Source organism: Canis aureus, chromosome 29, assembly GCF_053574225.1.
Source record: "Canis aureus isolate CA01 chromosome 29, VMU_Caureus_v.1.0, whole genome shotgun sequence".
Taxonomy (NCBI): domain Eukaryota; kingdom Metazoa; phylum Chordata; class Mammalia; order Carnivora; family Canidae; genus Canis; species Canis aureus.
Genome location: NC_135639.1, coordinates 13997480 through 14016586, shown reverse-complemented (window position 1 = coordinate 14016586; position 19107 = coordinate 13997480). Strand labels below are relative to the sequence as shown.

General features: G+C 50.1%; 1 protein-coding gene across 4 annotated transcripts in view; it reads right to left on the bottom strand.

Annotated features, from left to right (window-relative positions):
- Positions 1–19107, bottom strand: part of HSPA12A (heat shock protein family A (Hsp70) member 12A) — a 160797-nt gene that overhangs the window by 19518 nt on the left and 122172 nt on the right. For all 4 annotated transcript variants that reach the window (XM_077877488.1, XM_077877489.1, XM_077877491.1 and 1 more), the window contains 5 exons: positions 14287–14372; positions 12647–12774; positions 8677–8863; positions 6444–6548; positions 1972–2088 (listed from right to left, as the gene is read on the bottom strand). In XM_077877488.1, coding sequence (XP_077733614.1) covers positions 1972–2088; positions 6444–6548; positions 8677–8863; positions 12647–12774; positions 14287–14372 — 623 coding nt within the window. The remainder of the gene's footprint in view (positions 1–1971; positions 2089–6443; positions 6549–8676; positions 8864–12646; positions 12775–14286; positions 14373–19107) is intronic.

Here is a 19107-nt window from a genome sequence, read left to right as displayed (position 1 = left end):
TGAGGAAACAAAGAATGACCGAATGGTCCCCTGTCATCTTGAAAGCCACTCAGTGGCTAAACTGGACACAAGTATCAAATCAGAATTACAATGAGCCCAAAATTAAGTTGCACAAACACTACACCAACCAGAAGTTACCCAGCATCCAAAAGATCGGCCAGTCTGCAGAGTATCTCTGGGCTTCAGAAAGAAACATCCCCACGTCCATAAACATTGCTCACCTTCACTTTCGCAAGGAGCTGCTGACCCATCATCGACCCTCTGAGGTGCCATTTTGAGTCTGCCAAACCCTGAAGGCCACCGCACCCCCCTCTGTCTGGTTTCCTACTCACCCCGAGGAGGAGGGCTTCCCTGCCAGGCCCCACTCCTCAGAGAGCCAGCCCACAGTTGCAAGAGTCCCGACAAATCCACCAGTCCCTGCACCTCTTTCTGTTTCAGGCTAAAATAAGAACTGACCCTTTTCCGGGTCACATTGTTTGTCACTGCAGTTTTCCTATGGGAAAATGAGAGTAAGAGCCATGAATTCTGAGTGTCCTTCCTGTGACAACTCAGAAAGCCGGCTGTGTCTTCATGGACAGTCATGTCCTGGCATCCCATCTTTGGACATTGCCTGGAGGCTGACACCGTGGAAAAGCTCCAGGAGGCCGAGGGCTTCTGTGAACAACTAAACTGCATTTGGTTTCTTCCTTTTTAAAGCAGTTACCTCTTTCTGGAACTTCCACCCTCTTCCTTCATCCCTATCAAAACAAATCTATTTCTGGCAGATACATAGACTGAGCCAGATTCTCACGCTGAAAGGGAGAGCAGAGCAGAGAGCCTGTGGCAGAGGAGGGACGAAGAAGTGGGGCGCGGGGGCAATGCTCTCCCTGGAACTCTGTCACCTGGAGTAAAGCTCCAAGCGTTGAGTACAATTCATGACACCAAGGTACCCATGGCCATTTCGCTATGTTCGGCGTTCAGGGTTGCTCTGGTGGGTGGGTGTTTTGAAAGGAAAGGTTTATACATACGGCTACAAACTCAACATCAGAGACATGTCCCCTGAGAAGGGTGGCTGTCCCCTGAGAGGTCTGGCAGTGGGCAAGGGAACATCTCTTCCCTTGGTGACTTTTCCCAGCCCAGCTCTGGTTTAAGGCTCTGAAAACTGACTCTCATGGCACAGAGTAGGCCCAGGCCCCAGGGTGGGCTTCCATGAACCCAGGGGATTAACCACAGCAGGGACCAACTCTGACCTGCAGGTCAGCTCGGCCAGCCATTCTTGCCATGATGTCAGACCCTCATGGAAGCCCCATCATGGCACACATTGCCTGTGAACAGTGTGAGGGTTGGTGGCCGTGAGGGTCCATGGTACCAGGGATGCCCCCAGCACCCAGGAGGGACCGGCTGGCCATTGGCAATGGAATGCTCTGTCCACGGCGCCACACTGACTGGCACACTCCTCAGCCATGCCACTGCCCTCATCCAGGTGTCCGCCACCATGCAGGCCTGGTGGCCTCACCACCCCCGATGACCGTGTGTGCTCCCGTGTAGGTCACAAGGTGAAATGCACAGAAGACTATCCCATGTCCCTTATGTCCCGGCTGCATATGTGCAGATTTCAACCTCCATCCAAGCTGATGTGCCTGGCTCACAGCCCTCGGCTTTCTCTTTACTCTTTTCTTCTTCAAACATTCTTACTGCCCAAGCCTTTTCCTTGAGGTTCTCACTTCCATTCACCCGTGAAGAAATGTCTCTGTGCCCCAGTTTGAAATCCTAGCCCTGGGGAATCTACAGTGTAGAAGGTGGTAGAAAGAAAGAAAACCGAGCCCAACCCTTGTGGACCTGACCCCCGTTCCTCCCCCAGGAAGAAGGCTCCGTATCCCCGGGCCCGTGGGACACCCTTCACTGCCTCCCAGGGAGGCCTGTGAGAGTGGGGGGACAGTCACCACCGCAGACATCCTGCCCTCCCCCCGACCTGCCCACCCCCACACTCACCTGATAGGCAGCTTGTCTCATGAACTGCTTGGCGGGCTGTTTCCAAATGGCAGGCACTGTGATGACCCATCTGACATCAGAGTTCTCGAACTCTGACCCCGCCTGGTCACTCAGCTCCTAAAGCCAAGGGAAATGCCACAGGTCAGGTGGACACAGCTGGTCCTCCTACGGCTTCACTGAGGATTCCAGGCTTTCTGGCCATGAACTCTTGGGGCATCTATGCTACCGTCTCCTGAACTTACCAGTGTCAGGGAGCAAGGGTCAGTTTCCTGAATGTTCTGCAAGCAGGGATCTCTGCTGCTTTCACTCACTGAATGTGACTACAGGAGGAGGCAGGCAGGTCAGAGGCCTTTGGCCTCATTTTCCTTATCTGCACAGCGAGGATAATAATACCTAGGTCACACTGCGGTTGGAAGGAGTGATAATTTTCTGAGCGCTACATTTCCTGGGAGTTGATTCTGTGTCCACCTCGTTCAGCACTTTGCAGACCTCATCTCTATTAATCTCAGGATCCCATCAGGAAGGGATCATAACTGCGTACCCTTCCTAGAGACGGGAATCTAAGGCCTAGATATGTTCAGTACCTTTGTACGACTGCACAGCTGGAAAGTGACAGAGCCAAGATTTGCACCCAGACCCAGGTGGATCTCAACTCTAAAGGCCAAAGTCTTCACCAAATTGTTACATGTGGATTCAGATCTAGAACAGGGCCTGGCCCACAGCTGTTGTCAGAGCTGTCACTGTCCGCAACCTTATTGCGAGGCCAGCACCTCAGGGGAGTTCTCCTAGCGGGATGGGAAGGACACGGACAACATGACCTAAGCAAAGAGCCACGCTGCCCTTAACTTTTGGTTGAGGTTTAAACCACATCAGCGGAACCACACGGATCGATGGGATGGGTGGAAGCATCAGAGGTCCACACCAAGTCCATACAGATAAAATACCCCAGAATAGTTCCCAGACTCAGTATTCCCATCTGTAAAATGGGGAGAATAAAACTAATGCCCAGTGTTTCTGGTGAGATTAAGTGAGAACACGTGGGAGCACCTTGCCCAGAAAAGACCTCTGATAGGGCAAAGCTCCTTCCCACTTCTCTCCTCCTGTTGCCACATTCACCAGACAAATCTGAAATCAAACCTAAACACGCACCAACGCCCGGCTGCGTCGGAGTTGGTTCTGGGGACATGTTTCAGAAGATTAATAGGCTGATGATTTGTTTCTTGTGATAGGTATCTCATTTCCTCTCTCATTTCAGTAGTTACCTTGACTGAGCCACTCTGTCACGGGATTAACTTCCTCGGTGATTAGACAGTAAATTTTTCTTTTCCCTTTTAAAAATTCTTTTCATTTTGAATTGCGACAATAACCCATAATGAAAAATCTACCACGTGAACCTTTTTTTTTTTTTAAGCATACAGCTCAGCAGTGTGAAGTACGTTTAGTAAACTTTTTTTTTTTTTTAAACACGTTTTTAAAAACATCTCTGCATTAGGCCCGCGTGAAACTGCGGGTTTTGTTTTTGTTTTGTTTCCTTGTTGTTTTATTGTGTTTTATTTCCCTGCAGGTCTGCATTGGGCTTTAAAGGCAGGTGAGTGCTGACATGTGTTGGGGAGGGTTCTAAGCATCCTACCGATTACCATCCAGGCTATTTTAAACTCTTTAAACAGGAAAAGGCTCGAAATGTGAATGCTGGGCTTCCCTGGCTGTAGGGAAGGTTGTTTAAATAAGCGGTTTGTTCACCAGTGGATGGAATACAGCTTAGAAGGGAAAGCACCTTGCCGTTAATTAAACATCCCATCATGTCAGGCACTTTCACTTGCTTTCCTTCATGTATGTCAAGCCGGCTTCACAAGCCTGTGATTCCTGAGATGTGCTGCTCGAGTAGATATTCTATGTTGCTTATCCCGGTCCAACAAGAATAATCCCCTGCTCTGAATCCATCTGTCCTTCAAATACGAGCCGGCCTTCTCATGAAGGCCCTGGGTCTTATAACTCTCCTCAGAAAGCTTCTCTTCATGGAATCTCTACAGCATGTTCCCTGCTGGGAGAAGGTGCTAGCAGGTTCCTAAAGCCTTCCGCTGAGCTGATGTGTTCGGCCCACCCTCCTGCACCCCTGCTGGTCCTCTGGTCCTCTGCCCCCTCGACCTCTCCCCTCCCCTTCTGAGATGAGCTGTTCACTCTTTCCCCCTTGACCAACTTGAAACCCAATCCAATGTCATGGACTTTCTCAGGTCCTAAATTTTCCCCAGGTCCTCACAGCTCCTCCTCCTAACCCAGAGGCCTCCCAGGTCATCGGCCTCCCTCTGCTCCTTCACCTTTCTCCAGGAGGCCACAGGTACTACAGGCAGACAGTCCTTCACTTGGCTGTCGGGGCCACCAGGCGCTGAGCCCATCCCTCTGAGATCCCCGCTCTCGCAGCTGGCAGAGGTCCGCCTCTCTGTGCACCCCCTGGCCTGCCTGCTGCTGCCTGGAAGGATGATGCTCTCCCCTTACTACCAACGTCTCCCTCCTACTCCTTCCTTCTGTCCTCTCGCCTCTCCTCCCTTCTGGTGGAAAAATTATTTCCCAAAATATTTCCCCTCCCCTCTTACCCCCTCTTCCTTCTAGGGGCTTTCACGCTCCCCAAATGACCCTCCACTGCGCAAGTCTCAGAGCCTTCAGACATAACTGCTTCAGGATCTGAGTCTGCTGCTTCCATATGGCCTTCCTCCACCCTGGCAGCCCTGGGGACACTGTGGTTCCCCTCCCTCTAATGCTGTCTCTGTGGCCATGGCATTCCCCTATTGGAAATCCTTGGATGGCTCCCCATGACCCAAGAAGTTCCTTAGCTTGGCATTCAAGGCTTTGCACCATCTCGCTGCTCCCGCTCTGTCCTGCAGCCTTGCTCTTCTCCCATCACAAACTGCTCACTTTCCACAGCTGTCTGCTGTGTTTTCTTTCCCCTGTGCTCTCCTTGTGCCATTCCAGCAGCTTGAAACACCCACCCTTCCAGCTGCTGCCAGTGACAGCCCCCTAATGCACCTCCTCCAGGGAGCCTTCCCTGCTGCTGTTCATTGGACAGAACCTCTGCCTTCACCAAACACCAAACACCCACAGTTACCCCCTCACAACACCAATCCAGTGACTACGTACTCCTTCGCACTGTTTATTTTGACGCTGCCAGAAATTGTACAGGATCTGGCACACAATTTTGGTACTCCAAAATTTGAAAAAAAAAAAGAAGAAGAAAAAGAAGGTACGTGAATGGATGAAAGCAGTATTCTGTTTTCACGTCTTTGTTTCCCTCGAGCCCTATTTCTAGAATTCTATACTATTTCTGGAATTTACTAAATTTCCTCTAGTGATCACATAATACCAAATGCTTCTAAAGTTCCCAATTCTTTTTGGATAAAGCTCAGTACACGAGGCTCCTTACGCATCTGATTTACACCCGCTCATCACCATGCCCATGGGCAGAGGCACCAAGTGGATGGCTGTATTCCACTTAGAAGTTACCCAATTCCTGCACATCCAGGGTCATCACTGTGCAAACTCTGCAACAGCCATCCCAGGGGCTCCCTCAGGCAACAGCTTCTCCCTTGGGGCCTGGGGGGGGACTGGGAGGAGGGACAGTCCTCCCTACCCGTTTGCCAAGAGTTTACTGCACCCAGCCCCGAGGGAGGTATTTCATGCCCGATTTAATATCAAACAGCCCACAGGGTACACGACCTGCCCCACTCTTCAGGTTAGGAACGTGGGTATTGGAGAAATTAAGCACCTCGCCCCGAGATCCCACAGCCACCACATGTGTGTTCTTTCTTTTTGTTTTGTTTTCTTACTGAGATATAACTCACACACCATAAAACTCTTTTTAAAGTGTATAATTCAGTGAGTTTTAGTATATTCCCAAGGTTATGCAACCATCACACTCTCTAATTCCATCACCCCAAAGAGAAACTCCATACTTATGAGCGGCCAGTCCCGTCCCCTCCCCCAGCCCCAGGGCACCTCCTGGCTCTGGGGATTCACCTACTCTGGACGTTTCTTACAAAGGGAATCATACAGTTATTGTCTGGCTTCCTTCCCTCAGCGCAATTTCTCAGGGTTCATCCCCATGGTGGCATGCGTCAGGGCTCCGTTCCTTTCTGTGGCTAATATCCCATCGTACGGATAGACCCACTTAGTGACCCACTCATCCACTGATGGATGCTCGTGTGGGTTCCGCTTTTTAGTTACTACAAATACTGCTGCCATAAACACTCATGTACACATTTGTGTGTGAATAGGTGTTTTCATTTCCCTCAGGTACATACCAAGGAGTGGAATCGCTGGCAGCTTTGGGTTTCTACTTTTGAGGAACTGACAGGCAGCTGTCCCATTTTCCATTCCCACCAGCAGTGCATGAGGTTGCGTGCTGCTTTCTGAGGCTGCACCTGCTCCCCTCGCTGGCAGGTGCACCTCCCTCTACCATAGGGCCCTGGCACGTGACCTACCTTCAGCGCCTGCTCCTTGAAGTACTGCAGGGCGTAAGCGAAGATTTCAAGCGCCTTGACTTTCTTGCCATTTGCAGCTGTTAGGTCTGTATCCATGGTGAGGTCCTGGTGGGGGAGCAGGAGGAACAGTGAGACGAGCAAGGGGAGACGCGCCTTGTGGCTTCAGGAACTGCTACTTGAGATCTGGGGAACCTGGTGAGCCATATTCCTCTTTCCTGGTATGTGCTAGATGAGGAGAGTGTGTCCCCCCAAATGGACCTGGGCAGCATTGTCTCCCTACTGTGTAGGGGGCCCTGACTGTTCCCTTCAGCCCCTATCTCCACTTCTCCCTCCTTCCCTCCCTCTCGTTCGCTCTCTCCTGGATCCTCACGGAGCAGAGGCTTCAGGGAGGCGACAGAGGCCAGGAAGAGAGGAAGGCAGCAGGCACCACTGCTGATGCAATGTACACACTATTTCCACACTCGGACACACACACAGTCACCCTTGGGAGACCCTAGCAGAGGCCCAAGTCATCATGCCAACTCACTGATGTGCACGATGCTAAACAGACATGAAGCTTTCATTCCCCGATGAGCTGCCAACCAAGTCACCAAAATAGAAGAGCTCCTATTTTAAGGCTTGTGCTTAATCCTCTTGAGAGCACAGCATCACTGCCTCCCTTCCTCTGCCAGAAGCTAAAGCAGTCTGGTCCTTGGGTGGAGGATGCTCTGTGAGATGCTGGCTGGACTGGGGTTATGAAAAAAAAATGACAGGTGCTCACAGGGCAGGCACGGGCAGAGAGTGGGAGCTAGCATCAGGAGGAAGCCCCCAAGGCAGCCCAGATGCACAGGCTCATGATTACCAGAGGGGGAAAAAATCAGCCTCCAGATTGATCTAGGCTGGATAATGAGGCTTTGCCTTGAGAGTCTGAAGGGGCACAAAGCTACTAACCAGCTTCGGGGAGTCCATCAGCTGTCCTGACCCATTGGCATAAGCTCACTCTTCCCAACCAGACACCCCACCCCTGGTGCTCAACAAAGACATCTCAGATTTTGGGAGGCAACTCCTAGGCTCAGAAAGGTGGCGAAGCATCGGGAAGCCACAGGGTCAGAATTGAAAAAAAAAAACTCAAAACGGAAGAAATGTCCTATGCTCCCACCTGCATGAGACCCCTCTGACATTGAACATCATCAGGTGAAACAGGAAGGCTGCATTTCAGGCAGAAGCCTGTTGTCTGCTTTACGGAGAGAGAGCCGGGCTGAGGAGCACAGAGCCCTGGAGGCAGGGCGCTGGCTGCTGGGTTCCCATTAACATGTGTTTTGTCATCTGCAAGCACTTCACAGCAGAAATGAAAGCAATAATAACAGGAGCGAGCAATTGGCTAGAATTTACTAAGTACCCGCGCGGCTCTAAGAGCTTTATGTATTTTGATTCCTTTAATCCTATACCATCCCCGTGAAGAAGGCACTGTCAGTGTCCCTCTTTTACACAAGAACCAGAAAGGTTAAGTCACTTGGATTAAGTATCTTGCAGGTGTCAGAGACAGGATTTAAATCTAGGGCATCTGGTCCCAGGATGCGTGGTCTTAAACACCATCTCCATCCTGAATTTCTAAGTAGTACTGAGAGCGAAGGAAAATGTGTGGGATGCAATGCTCAAACTGAAAAAAAAAATCCTATCCTATGGTCCAAACTTTCCCCCTGAAGCTTGGGAGCGGGGCCCAACTGATGAAGACGGCTTAGGGTACTGGCACACTGGGAGCAGGGCTGCTTTGGGAGTTGAGCCTCCAATCACCAGGCACCGGATTTCCTGAGCTACCCGCTGCCCCTCACAGAAGGTTTACTTCTAAACTTATTTTTAATAGCCACTGTCCTGGGTCCCCCAAATGCCCCTGGCCCCGGAGGCCTGCCCTCAGAATCCCCAGATCTCCCAGCAACCCAGCAACTGAAGAGGGAGCTCCTGGTGTGGCAGGGAGCCCCCAGCCCCCTCTGCCTGCACTCCAGCCAGTGTCCACTCTGAGCAGTTTCCAAGGCAAACACAGTATTAAATATTCTGAGTATCTCTCTGCCCACGTGTGTATCAGAGTGTGCTGTGAATTCCACCAAAGTGTTGTGTGCTCCAGGTCATTCCTAAAATTACAGCAAATGGATGTTAATTTTTGCTTGGGAGAAACCCGAGGGTTCCCTGGGTTGGGAAGACCTCTCCCCTGCCAGGGCTGGAGGACTTGGGCCCAGGGAAGGAAGGGCTGGCTTACCCCGGTGGTATGCAGCTTCATCTTGAACTTCTCCAGGTACAGCCACTGCTTGGCCTCGTTGGGATCCAGGTCATGGTAAAAGTCCCTGGCGGCGTACCCGAAGCTGTGGAACTTCCTCTCCGGGGTCAACAAGATGGTGGTCGGGGTCTTCTGGTTGGACACCCCAGGGTCTCCCCCTTCCCATCGCCTGACACCAAGGAAAGGCAGAGGTTATGAGCTCTTCCTTCATCATCCCAGTTCAGGCAGCACCGATCCCAGCACCTCCTGTGTGCACAGTTCTTATAGGTGTGGGTGCTCACAGTAGCCACTACCGGCGCACTCTGGTTCCACTGGTTGAGTAGTGATCAGAGACACGACTTCAGCCAGAAAGAAGGAAAGGGCAGGTGCCTGGGTGGCTCAGTCGGTTAAGGGTCTGCCTTTGACTCGGGTCATGATCCCAGGGTCCTGGGATCGAGTCCTACATCGGGCTCCCTGCTCAGTGGGGAGTCTGCTTCTCCTCTCCCTCTGCTCATTCTCTCTCTCTCTCTCTCTCTCTCTCTCTCAAATAAATAAATAAAATGTTAAAAAAATGAAAGGAGCAAGCACCAGGTTCTTGCTCGGTGACAAGGTCTACTTCAACCTTCCACTCAGCGTTTACGGAGCATCTACTGGGTGCAGGGGCTGGTGACACAGAGATGAAATATTTATGTGTCTGCCTTCAGATAACTCACAACCCAGTAGGTTATATCTTTTTGCAGGGAGATGGGGGTCTGGTTTTTTAATTTGCAAGCCCTCAAAGCAAATGTACAGCTGGCTTATGTGGTCTCTAAAACAAGGTAGGGTATACATAAACATACTTGCCTTATCACACGGGAATGAGGGGTCCAGGAAATGCACTCAGGGGTCAGAGAAGGCAGAGGTACCAGATGGTGGGGCAGGGGGAGGAATGCAGGGCTCCGGAGAGACTCGAAGGACCGACAGAGCTGTCAGGATCTTGAAGGAGGGAAAGGCACTGCGGGCTGCTCAGAGGTGGGTGAACCCGGGGCATGTGCGGGGATGCTGAGTGATTGTGTGAGGTAGAGAAGGAATGTGAGAAATAAGATCGGGAAGGTGTTTGGAACCAGGCTGCAGAAAACCCCGGGGCGGAGGGAATTAGTCAGTAATGGGGGGAGCCACTGAAGTTTGTAGGGCCGGAGCACAGCAGAATCAGAGCTGTCCTGAACTAGACAGGAAGCTGGGAGGCTGAGGAGAAGGCTGAGGCCTTGTCTGGGAGCAGAGGTGAAGGGGTTCCGACCAGGATAGAGGGAAGGCATGGAGGAGGATGAGCTGTCCCGAGGGAGCACCGAGCCAAAGGGCCATGGTGGTGAGCAGGAGCCGAGGCACCCAGAGGTCCCAACTTGGGAGCTCAGAGGAGAAAGCACCCTTCACAGAAACCTGGAGCCCTACCCAGGGAGGTGACAGGGAACGTGGGGAACTCCAGGTTAACCTGCTAGCATTGAACTCCCCGGAGGGGGTTGAAGATGGAAGCCTGGCATTCACAGGAGAGATCCAGGAGGAAGCAGACTTGGTGCCTCACACTGGGGTGAGAGTGACAAGATGGCAGGAGAGCCCTGATGGGGGCAGTGGGGTGGGAAGGGACTGTGTCCCGTAAGGCTGTGTCCTGAAGAGGCAGGTGCCAGAAGAGGAGAGAGGTGAGTAGAGAGGTGAATACAGGCAGACAGAGGTGATGGGATTACATCCTGGAGCTGATGGCAGGGTGAGGGAGTGGGGCGGGGGCTAGGTGGAGCCCCAGAGAAGCTTCCTTCCTTCTATTAGGAAGAAAGAAGAATAGGAAGGGGAGTAGAGAAGGCAGGTGACTCAGTGCTTTCCCCTCCTTCTCCAGGACCATGGCAGAGAAGCCACGGCTGCCAAGGCAGCCAGGATGCTCTCTTCTCTACCAGGTCTGACTTTGCAGCTGGCTCCCATCCTGCCACTGGCCACACAACCTATGAGAAGCCTCTGGTGGTGACACAGTACACGAAGGGAAACACACCTCTCTCCCCGGCCTGCAGGGTGCCTGGCTGAGCTCACACCTGCTCCCCACATGACATTGTTAAGCATTAGTGGGACCATCACAGTCCAGGTGGAGAGCCAGCCTAGATTTGCCATGCAGATGGGTCTGGAATCGTCCCTGGCAGGTTCCCTGGTCAAGCTCCACCAAGATGCAGGCTTCTACCCAGGGAGTCGAAGTCTCCATGACGACTGCACTGAGACCCAGGGATGATCACCTCCCAGGCAGACTCTGGGCACCTGGTGCTCCACACATGACCTGTCACAAATGGACTTTCTGCTACTATTAGAACTGACGTTTTCACTAGGTTCACGCAAAGAACCTCCTGAGTTTTCTCCCTTCCAATTTTTATTCCTTCATTCCTATTAAAATACGAGAAAATGAAACTTTCTCAACCACAATTCTGTCAGTCTGGATCAAGGTTAACATGTTCTGATTGAAATAAAATTCACATACAACCTCCCTCTAGAATCTCTACAAGAATGGAGACGATGTCTCTAGAGGCCTAAACACTGCAGATACTGCGTGGATCCCTCCCAAGCAATTTTAATGTTATTTAGCTCTTTCTGCCCCCCCCCCCAATTTTCCTGTAAGTCTATCCCTTTGAAATAATATTTCTTAAAACAACTGTGTAGAAGCTTATTAATGCTTATTCTAGCTTTTAATACCATGTTCTTCTCTCTTCGGGGTTTCCGTCCCTGGGGACAGCAGAGCAGACCTCACGGCAGGTGTCTAGCTACCTGGAGGCAGAAACCTGGTGGCAACTGGACAAGAGGGCTATGCTGTCACCAGGGTTCCCCACAAGAACAAGCTTTTGGTTATTTCCTAATGATATGACACCCATGGGTCTCTGGAGCCTCTTAGGACATCTAAACCAAGATTGGGGTGGAGGCCACTTCTATTATGACTTCTGTTTTAAGCAGCACACTCTAAAAATGCGTAAGATCTTACTCTGGGAGCCATAATTAAATTCCACAATTGTCAACTAAAGGAGTTCCAAAGCCAATCACCGTGTATCTCTGGAGCCATCCTTGGATTTGGAAAATGAGAGTGATAAACTCCTGGCTCCTGAAGCTTTGAGGGGTCACAACACTGCAGGAGGACCATGCACCCGACTGGAGGAGCCTGCATGGGTGCCAGGGTAGACCAGAGTCCTCACAGATAGTCCATCACGTGGGGATGCAGAGGACGAGAGGGCGTTCTAGGCTTCTGTGTGTATGGCAGGGCCAGGTGGAGAAGGGGAACGGTGTCCTGAGCACAGAAAGTGTCCCAAGAGACCCAGGGCAACTTCAGGCTGACCCTTTAGGTTTACTTGGCTGAAATTCACCCCAATCTGCTTTCTGGTTACTATCATGTAAGAACTAGCACCTTCTCCACTTATATTCAACTCTGTACTAAGTCCTTGACAGGAAATCTCATTTCATGTGCACACACACCCTGTGAGACAGATACCGTCAATACCTCCATTTCACAGATGAGGAAACTGAGGTTTAGAAGGTCCAGCAATTGCATAAGATCACACAGTATGTGGCTGAGCTGACGCCTGGACCTCCTGCATCACAGATATCCTTTAAGTCAGCACCTCTTGCCCAGACTGCATGTTGGAATAACCCGGGCCAGGTTTCAAACACACTGTCCAGGCCTTCCCCAGACCCACTGAGTCAGAATTAAACCAATGATGTTACACAGACCAGGAACCTGGAGCCCAGAGATGAGAGTGGTTTACCCCAAAGTGGCACCGCGGGTTTGGGCTGAGCTGAGCCAGAATCCAGGACCCACCCACTAAGTGCCATTCACCTGCTTCTCAAACTAATGCCCCGCCCCTCCCCCAGGGTCCTCCTCCAAATCTGCACAGGTATGGTGACCGGCGCCTGCACAGGTATGGTGCACAGGTATGGTGACCGGCGCCTGCACACGACCCTCCCTGCCCACAGCACTCACCTCATCACGTGGATACATTCTGGCTCCTTGGTGAAGCTGTAGGCATAGCCACTGGACGTGGTTCCAAAGTCAATGGCCACCACCACCAGAAACGTCTGTTGCTCCGAGACGTTCGTGTCAGCGTCATTCTGCAGGTGTACAGAGCAAGGTATGGGGGTGGGTGGGGGCCGCTGAGCCTGGTGTTCTACTCTGGCCAGCTGTGCACCCACTATAGACAGAATTCTGGCTCAAGTGTGCCACACGGTGAGCCCTGTGGAGAGGGCAGGCCAGCCTCGGTTCTCCACCCAAGTGGCTCAAGGAGACACTGAGGTGCTCCCTGAGTGGAGGACCACGTTGAAGGGGGGAGGCACTTGCCTACAGCTTGTCTACCACTCCCTTCATCGACTGCTTATGAACATGACTAATTATGGAAAGTCCATCCAGTCTGGAAGGCCAGTGGTTCCTTGAGTGACACAATCGTTCCCTGCCTTCCCCGAATTCCCATGCAGACCTCCAGAACTGCCCAGAATGATTTGCCAGCTGTGGCCTTGCCACATCCCAAGTGAGTACTCCATCTGCTCAGCCATGTCGTGTGTGGGAATAGGGCTTTGCCAGGGACCCTGGCCATGTGATCCTGGCAAGTCGTGTCCCCTCAGGGTCCAGAGCCTTTTCTCAACATCAAGCCAGTTGATGGTCAGGCCATTCCAGGTTTCCAAACCTTTTTTTTTTTTTTAATAATGCAGTGTAGACTTTTTTTTTTAATATCCACAGAACTTTGCATTATAAACCAATAAAGTTTGGGTTTGAAGTGTACTGCTTCAAGCAGAGGGTGAGAGCCCCACCCATCTGCCCCCTTCTCACACTGTCCTCCATCCCTGCACAGTCCAAGGTGACCCAGAACCCTGCACAGTCCCTGCACAGTCCAAGGTGACCCAGAACCCTCAGAGTGCAGTCTGGAAACCCTCAGTGTGAGGACTTGGCCTTCGGGGGCCGGGCTTCCAGTTTCCCCAGGACTGAGGGAGTACCAAGGCCCCGAGTAAGGTAAACCCAGGAAAACCAAGACAAGCTGGTGCCTCTACCTAGTAGGGCTCCTGCAAAGCCACCCCTCCCTGGAGTGAGGCTCCCTCTGCCCTCTTCTCTGGTCAGCTACATGTAAGTCCCTTGGACAGCTGCCCCACAGAATCCATCTTTTCAGTGGAAGGGTAGGGTGGGAGCAAATGCCCAGTCTCCAGCCCCTTCCTCATCCAGGTTTTCTCTCCCAGGCTGGCTGTCGCAGAAGCAAGCCCAGCCACAGGCCTGCAGACAGGGCAGTTAGCTATAGTCGAAAAGTCGCTGCATTTCACTGATGCACCGGCCAGATGTGGCTTTCCTCTCCCAAAAGGACGCCCCAGTGTCTCTGTGCCCTCAATCTCTAAAGGGTGCTTCCATCCTGACTTCTATGCACCCAGGCCAGCAGCTCCAGAAGCACCAGCCACACCACAAAAAGCCTTTTTAGGCCCAGGGTAGCAAATGGGCTTGGTGGGCTCCCATGGCTAATCCCGGCACAGTGTACTCCCCACCCACCAATGTGAGGGGCTGCCGAGCAGCCTGTCTCATGACAGCAGATCTAGAAAGCAAAGATAGTCAGCACACACCCCCATACATGTATATACATTTCTTACCACAATATGGGAAGGGGACAGTGGTGTTATTCCTGTGTCCCCCAGACTCCGGGCTGGAGATGAATATGCAGACGTGGGGGCTGTTTCTGAAAAGAAAGACAAAGGTTGTCCTTAGAAGTGGTGTGGGCTGAGCCAGGGGCAGAAAGAAGCAGCAAGGCTTCACCGCTGCAGGCACTGTGGCCCCTGAAAGCCTGAACCCGGGCCTGTTCTGGGTTCTGTTCTGGCTCCTTGTACTGGGTATTTAGAACCACGAAATGAGACATTCCTTCTCTCCTCGTGACCAGCAGGCCTCTCACTATGTCCCACCAACTCCCACTTAGCAGAGATACTGCTTGATCCCCTCATCGTTCTTAACCTGGGCAGCATGATGGTGCATGGTGTGCATTGTCTGTGTGCATGTTTTGGGAAGAGTACCCACGGCTCTCAGGTTCCCCACCCTGCCCCACAGATCAACAAGCCCTATTACAGGGATACAGGACAGGAGTGCAGCTTCCAGAAAGAACTTCCTTGTTTAGTGGACACATCACCTCCTCCCTCCCCCTAGCAGGAGGCTACATCACAATGGGGGGAACTCATCTCTCTTAGTGATCCTGAAGGCTTTTGACATTTAATAAGAAAAACCGCAGCAGAAAGTCAGGTAGATCAGCATTCCTAGACCTCGCACATGGGGCCCTACAACAGACATGAGGTCAAACCAGAGAAGAGCCAACAGCAGAGCAGCACCAGCATCACTTTGTTGATTGCCTTACTACTCTTATAATTATGCAGGGACTGACATTTGTCGTGACACCCTGCCAGAGCCCGGTGGCTCCCCCCGAGGAATGAGCACCCAAGGAGAAGTCACACTGTCCCTGCTGGAAGCTCCACAGTGGTCTTGCTGCCTACCACCCCAGGACCGGCAGGGCCAGCAGAGCAGCAGAACAAGGACTGCGGGCTCCCATTGTAGAGACGATGAGCAGCCCTGGGCACCTGCAAATCCCAGGTGCCATTGGGGATGCTCTGCAAATACTGCTCCATGTAGTACACAGCCTAATAACCTGGTAGGAAGGATGGGTAATCTGCTAAAACATACTTGTGGTCCAGGAAGCCCAGAGGGTGTAAGGTGTCTGAGAAAGTCCTGTCTGCTTCTAGGGGAGTGCAGGAATCCTTCCATCTCCCTCTGTTGCCAAATCACTTTGGTTAATCCCACACACTTACTGGTTTTTGTTTTTTCCTGCTTGGTGAGAACTCAAATAGCATCATTACAGTGGGTGCCAAATGGGCTGAGGGAATGAAATGAATCATGAAAGGGTGAATGTGAGCCTTCAAATCTGCACAGCCACCTCCATTCTCTGCAGGCATCTGGTCTCTTTTCCTGAGAAGGCTCCAGTTCCAACCCCTGGGAGAAAATGTACAAAGGCCCGAAACCAACTTGCTGGGCAAAGGACTTCACCAGATATTTCTCCAAAAAAGATACACAAATGGCCAATAAGCATGTGAAAAGATGTTTAACATCATTAGCTATTAGAGAAATGCAAATCAAAACCACAATGAGATACTGCTTTATACCCACTAGGATGGCTGCTATTAAAAAAAACAAAAAGAGGGGCAGCCCCGGTGGCGTAGCGGTTTGGCGCCGCCTGCAGCCTGGGGTGTGATCCTGGAGACCCAGTATTGAGTCCCACATCGGGCTCCCTGCATGGAGCCTGCTTCTCCTTCTGCCTCTGTCTCTGCCTCTCTCTCTGTGTGTCTATGAATAAATAAATTAAAAAAAAGAAAGAAAATAATGTTGGCAAGTATAATGGAGACCCTGGAACCCTTATAGATATCTGGTGGGAGTGTAAAATGGTACAGGTGCTATGGAAAACAGTTTAGTGGTTCCTCAAAAAATCACATATAGAATTACCATAAGACCTAGCAATTCTACTCCCAGGTATCTACCCAAAAGAATGAAGCAATATTATTTATAATAATCAAAAGGTAGACAAAAGCCAAGTATCCATCAAAAGTTGAGTAAACAAAATGTGGCATGTCTATACAATGGAGTATTACTCAGCTGTGAACCGGAAAGAAGTCCCCATCCATGCTATGATATAGATGAATGTAGAAAACGTTATGCTAAGTAAAATAAACTGGACACAAAAGGACAAATATTGTACAATTCCACATATATGAAATATTTAGAATAGGCAAGGTCATAGAGACAGTAAGTAGACCAGAAGTTTCCAGGGGCTGGGAGAGAGAAGGAAGGAATGTGGAGCACCGAGTTTCTATTCTGAGTGATGACAAGGGTCTGGAAACAGTAGTGATGATGGTTGCACAACACTGAGAATGCAATAATGCTCCTGACTTGTACACTTAAAAATGGTTAAAAGCGCAAATTTTATGTTTTATATACTTAATCACAATAAAAAGTTTTTTAATTAAAAAAACTCAACTTGCTCATCTTAGAGGGAAAGCAACTTCTCGTTCCTAGGAGCATTCATGGCTCAGTGCTCTTGAAAAGGGAACAGAGACATAAGCCCAGCTCCTGGCCCAGCCGACTCAAGTCCACCTTCTTTGCTAATCTCTCAGCCAAGGGTACCTACCCCCTTCCATAAAGCAGAGGGAATCCTGCTTCTCTGCTAGGGAGTCCAGCCAGATGGTCCTTCCCACCTGTCGGCGAGATATCTGCCCTGCCCATGGCCCCTTGGGCAGCCTGCAGAGAGATGCCATTAAGCACTGGGAGCCACCTTCTCTCCACCTGCTACCTGCGAGGCCCGAGGCCATGTGTCCACATTTGCACAGAAGGTCTTGGAAGACACCAAATGTCTAATTGCCCAGTAAATCTGGTGTTGGCAATTAGCAAACAAGCTATTATCCACAGACAAACCATCCACCCCGCTGTCTGCTTGGTTCTAATTATCCCATCACTCAACTCTTCTCAGAGCACGTCCCATTGACTTGCAAAAGAGCATGTGTTGGGCCACACATGGAACACATGCCTCAGGCCCTCAGAGGACTCCAGGATACTCGAGGACAAGAACCAAGGATTTTCTTGGTGCCCCCTGTACCTCCCCAACCCGGTCCCTTGCTGATCACTCACTCAGCCAGGCCTAGAGGCAATTGAACCTCATGGACTTTCTCTATCAGAAGGGAAAATGCAGCTGTACCATGCAATGATTTAATACTGATTTGCATAGAGGCATGGAGGAGTAACATTTTATAGATACATGCTAATCATGCACGCCCACATCTAGAGCTCTGTATATCCCAAATCAAAGATAACGCACCAGTTAAGGTGTATCAATCCCGCACAGGAACAGAATACACAGAGCCTGTAGGGACAAATTTTTTCTATTATTTAAGTTTTTAGGATGTTCAAGTGGTGCTTACAAATTCGTGGAGAAAAGAATATGGGATATGGAAAAAAAATACTTCAGGCCCTGAGGGGTATGGGTGATTTCTAGTGTGCTAATAATCTCAACTGAGCTAGAGAGCTCTCATTCAATAGGTAGGTAATTAGGAATAAACACAATGGGGTCAATGGAATATTATCCATTGATCTATTGATATTTGACAGATCTGAGGTAACAGACAACAGAAAAAAAAAGTATATATATGTTATGTCTATAAGTACAAGGCACCTGCTGCATATCCTGGCTACGGACCACTTACACATAGGCCATAATCCACAGCAAGAAATACCAACTGTCACTAGCTTGGACAGTTAAAGCCAATGCAATGACATCTGCCCCGTGAATATACCCACCTATATGATATTCCAGTTCAGGACACAGAAGGCCTAAGCACATCGGAACAGACAAGCAAGGCAAAGCTAAGTGCCCAACAAGGATAGAGAGCTTTAGAGTGCAGGCTTGGGAGCCAGAAAGGAAGCTGATGGAAAAGGAGGCAGGGAGAGGAGACTGGCTGAAAATAGAGATGAGAGCAAGATAGTCCATCAGGATGTGTTGCTGAGGGACCTGGGAGTTTTAAAAAATACTTACTCCACTCTTCCAGCAACATTAAATAGACACTCACAGCATCTTCCATGTCAAGCACTATGTCCCTCTGAAATGTAGTAACACAGAGAGATCTGGTGATTTCACATCACAGAATTAGAAAAACACTGAACATTTCAAGAATGCCATCAGCCACAGAATGATGGTCAAACTGAGGAGAAAGAGACCCTGAGGCTTTCTAGTAAACCAACAGAAAATAACTGTCGATCTCCTTTGCTCTTAATTTCAGATAATTTCACGTCACTTGTGTCTTGCGTATTTACTATGCAACTTTTTTTCTAGTTTGTGCGAATCTAAAAATAATTTGGTAAGGGTGTTTCTAGGTTCACTCAACCCAGGACTCACCTCCCAACACATTCTTCAACCAAATCACTTTTAAAATAATTTTTGCAGCAAAGAGAGGTCTATAAATAAAGGCAAATATCTTTGCAGCAAAGTAGAGGATATAAATAAGTAAAAGTCTGACTCAAACAACAAGTCTCCTGCCACAGGATTTTTTTAGAACCCCAAACCAGATAGTGGAGGAGAAACTAGCTTTTTACTCATCACTGGCTTTAGGGGTTAATATGCATCACTGGCCTAAGGGGTGTGAGAATTAAGACATAGGTTTCATCGGGGTTCTTGTTATAAAATGCCAGACATGTGAAAGTCAGACACATTTTTATTTGCTCCTGGATTTAATGGCTTTAATCAAAGCAGATGTTCTTAAAATAAAAAACAGTCTTGATAAGAAACGTCAAAGCCAGCCGTAATTCATGAACTTGCTTGTCGTTCTCTGCTGAAGACATTACTCAGCAAATGGCCGTGAGCAGATTTGTAGACTTTCTGAGATACATAAAAC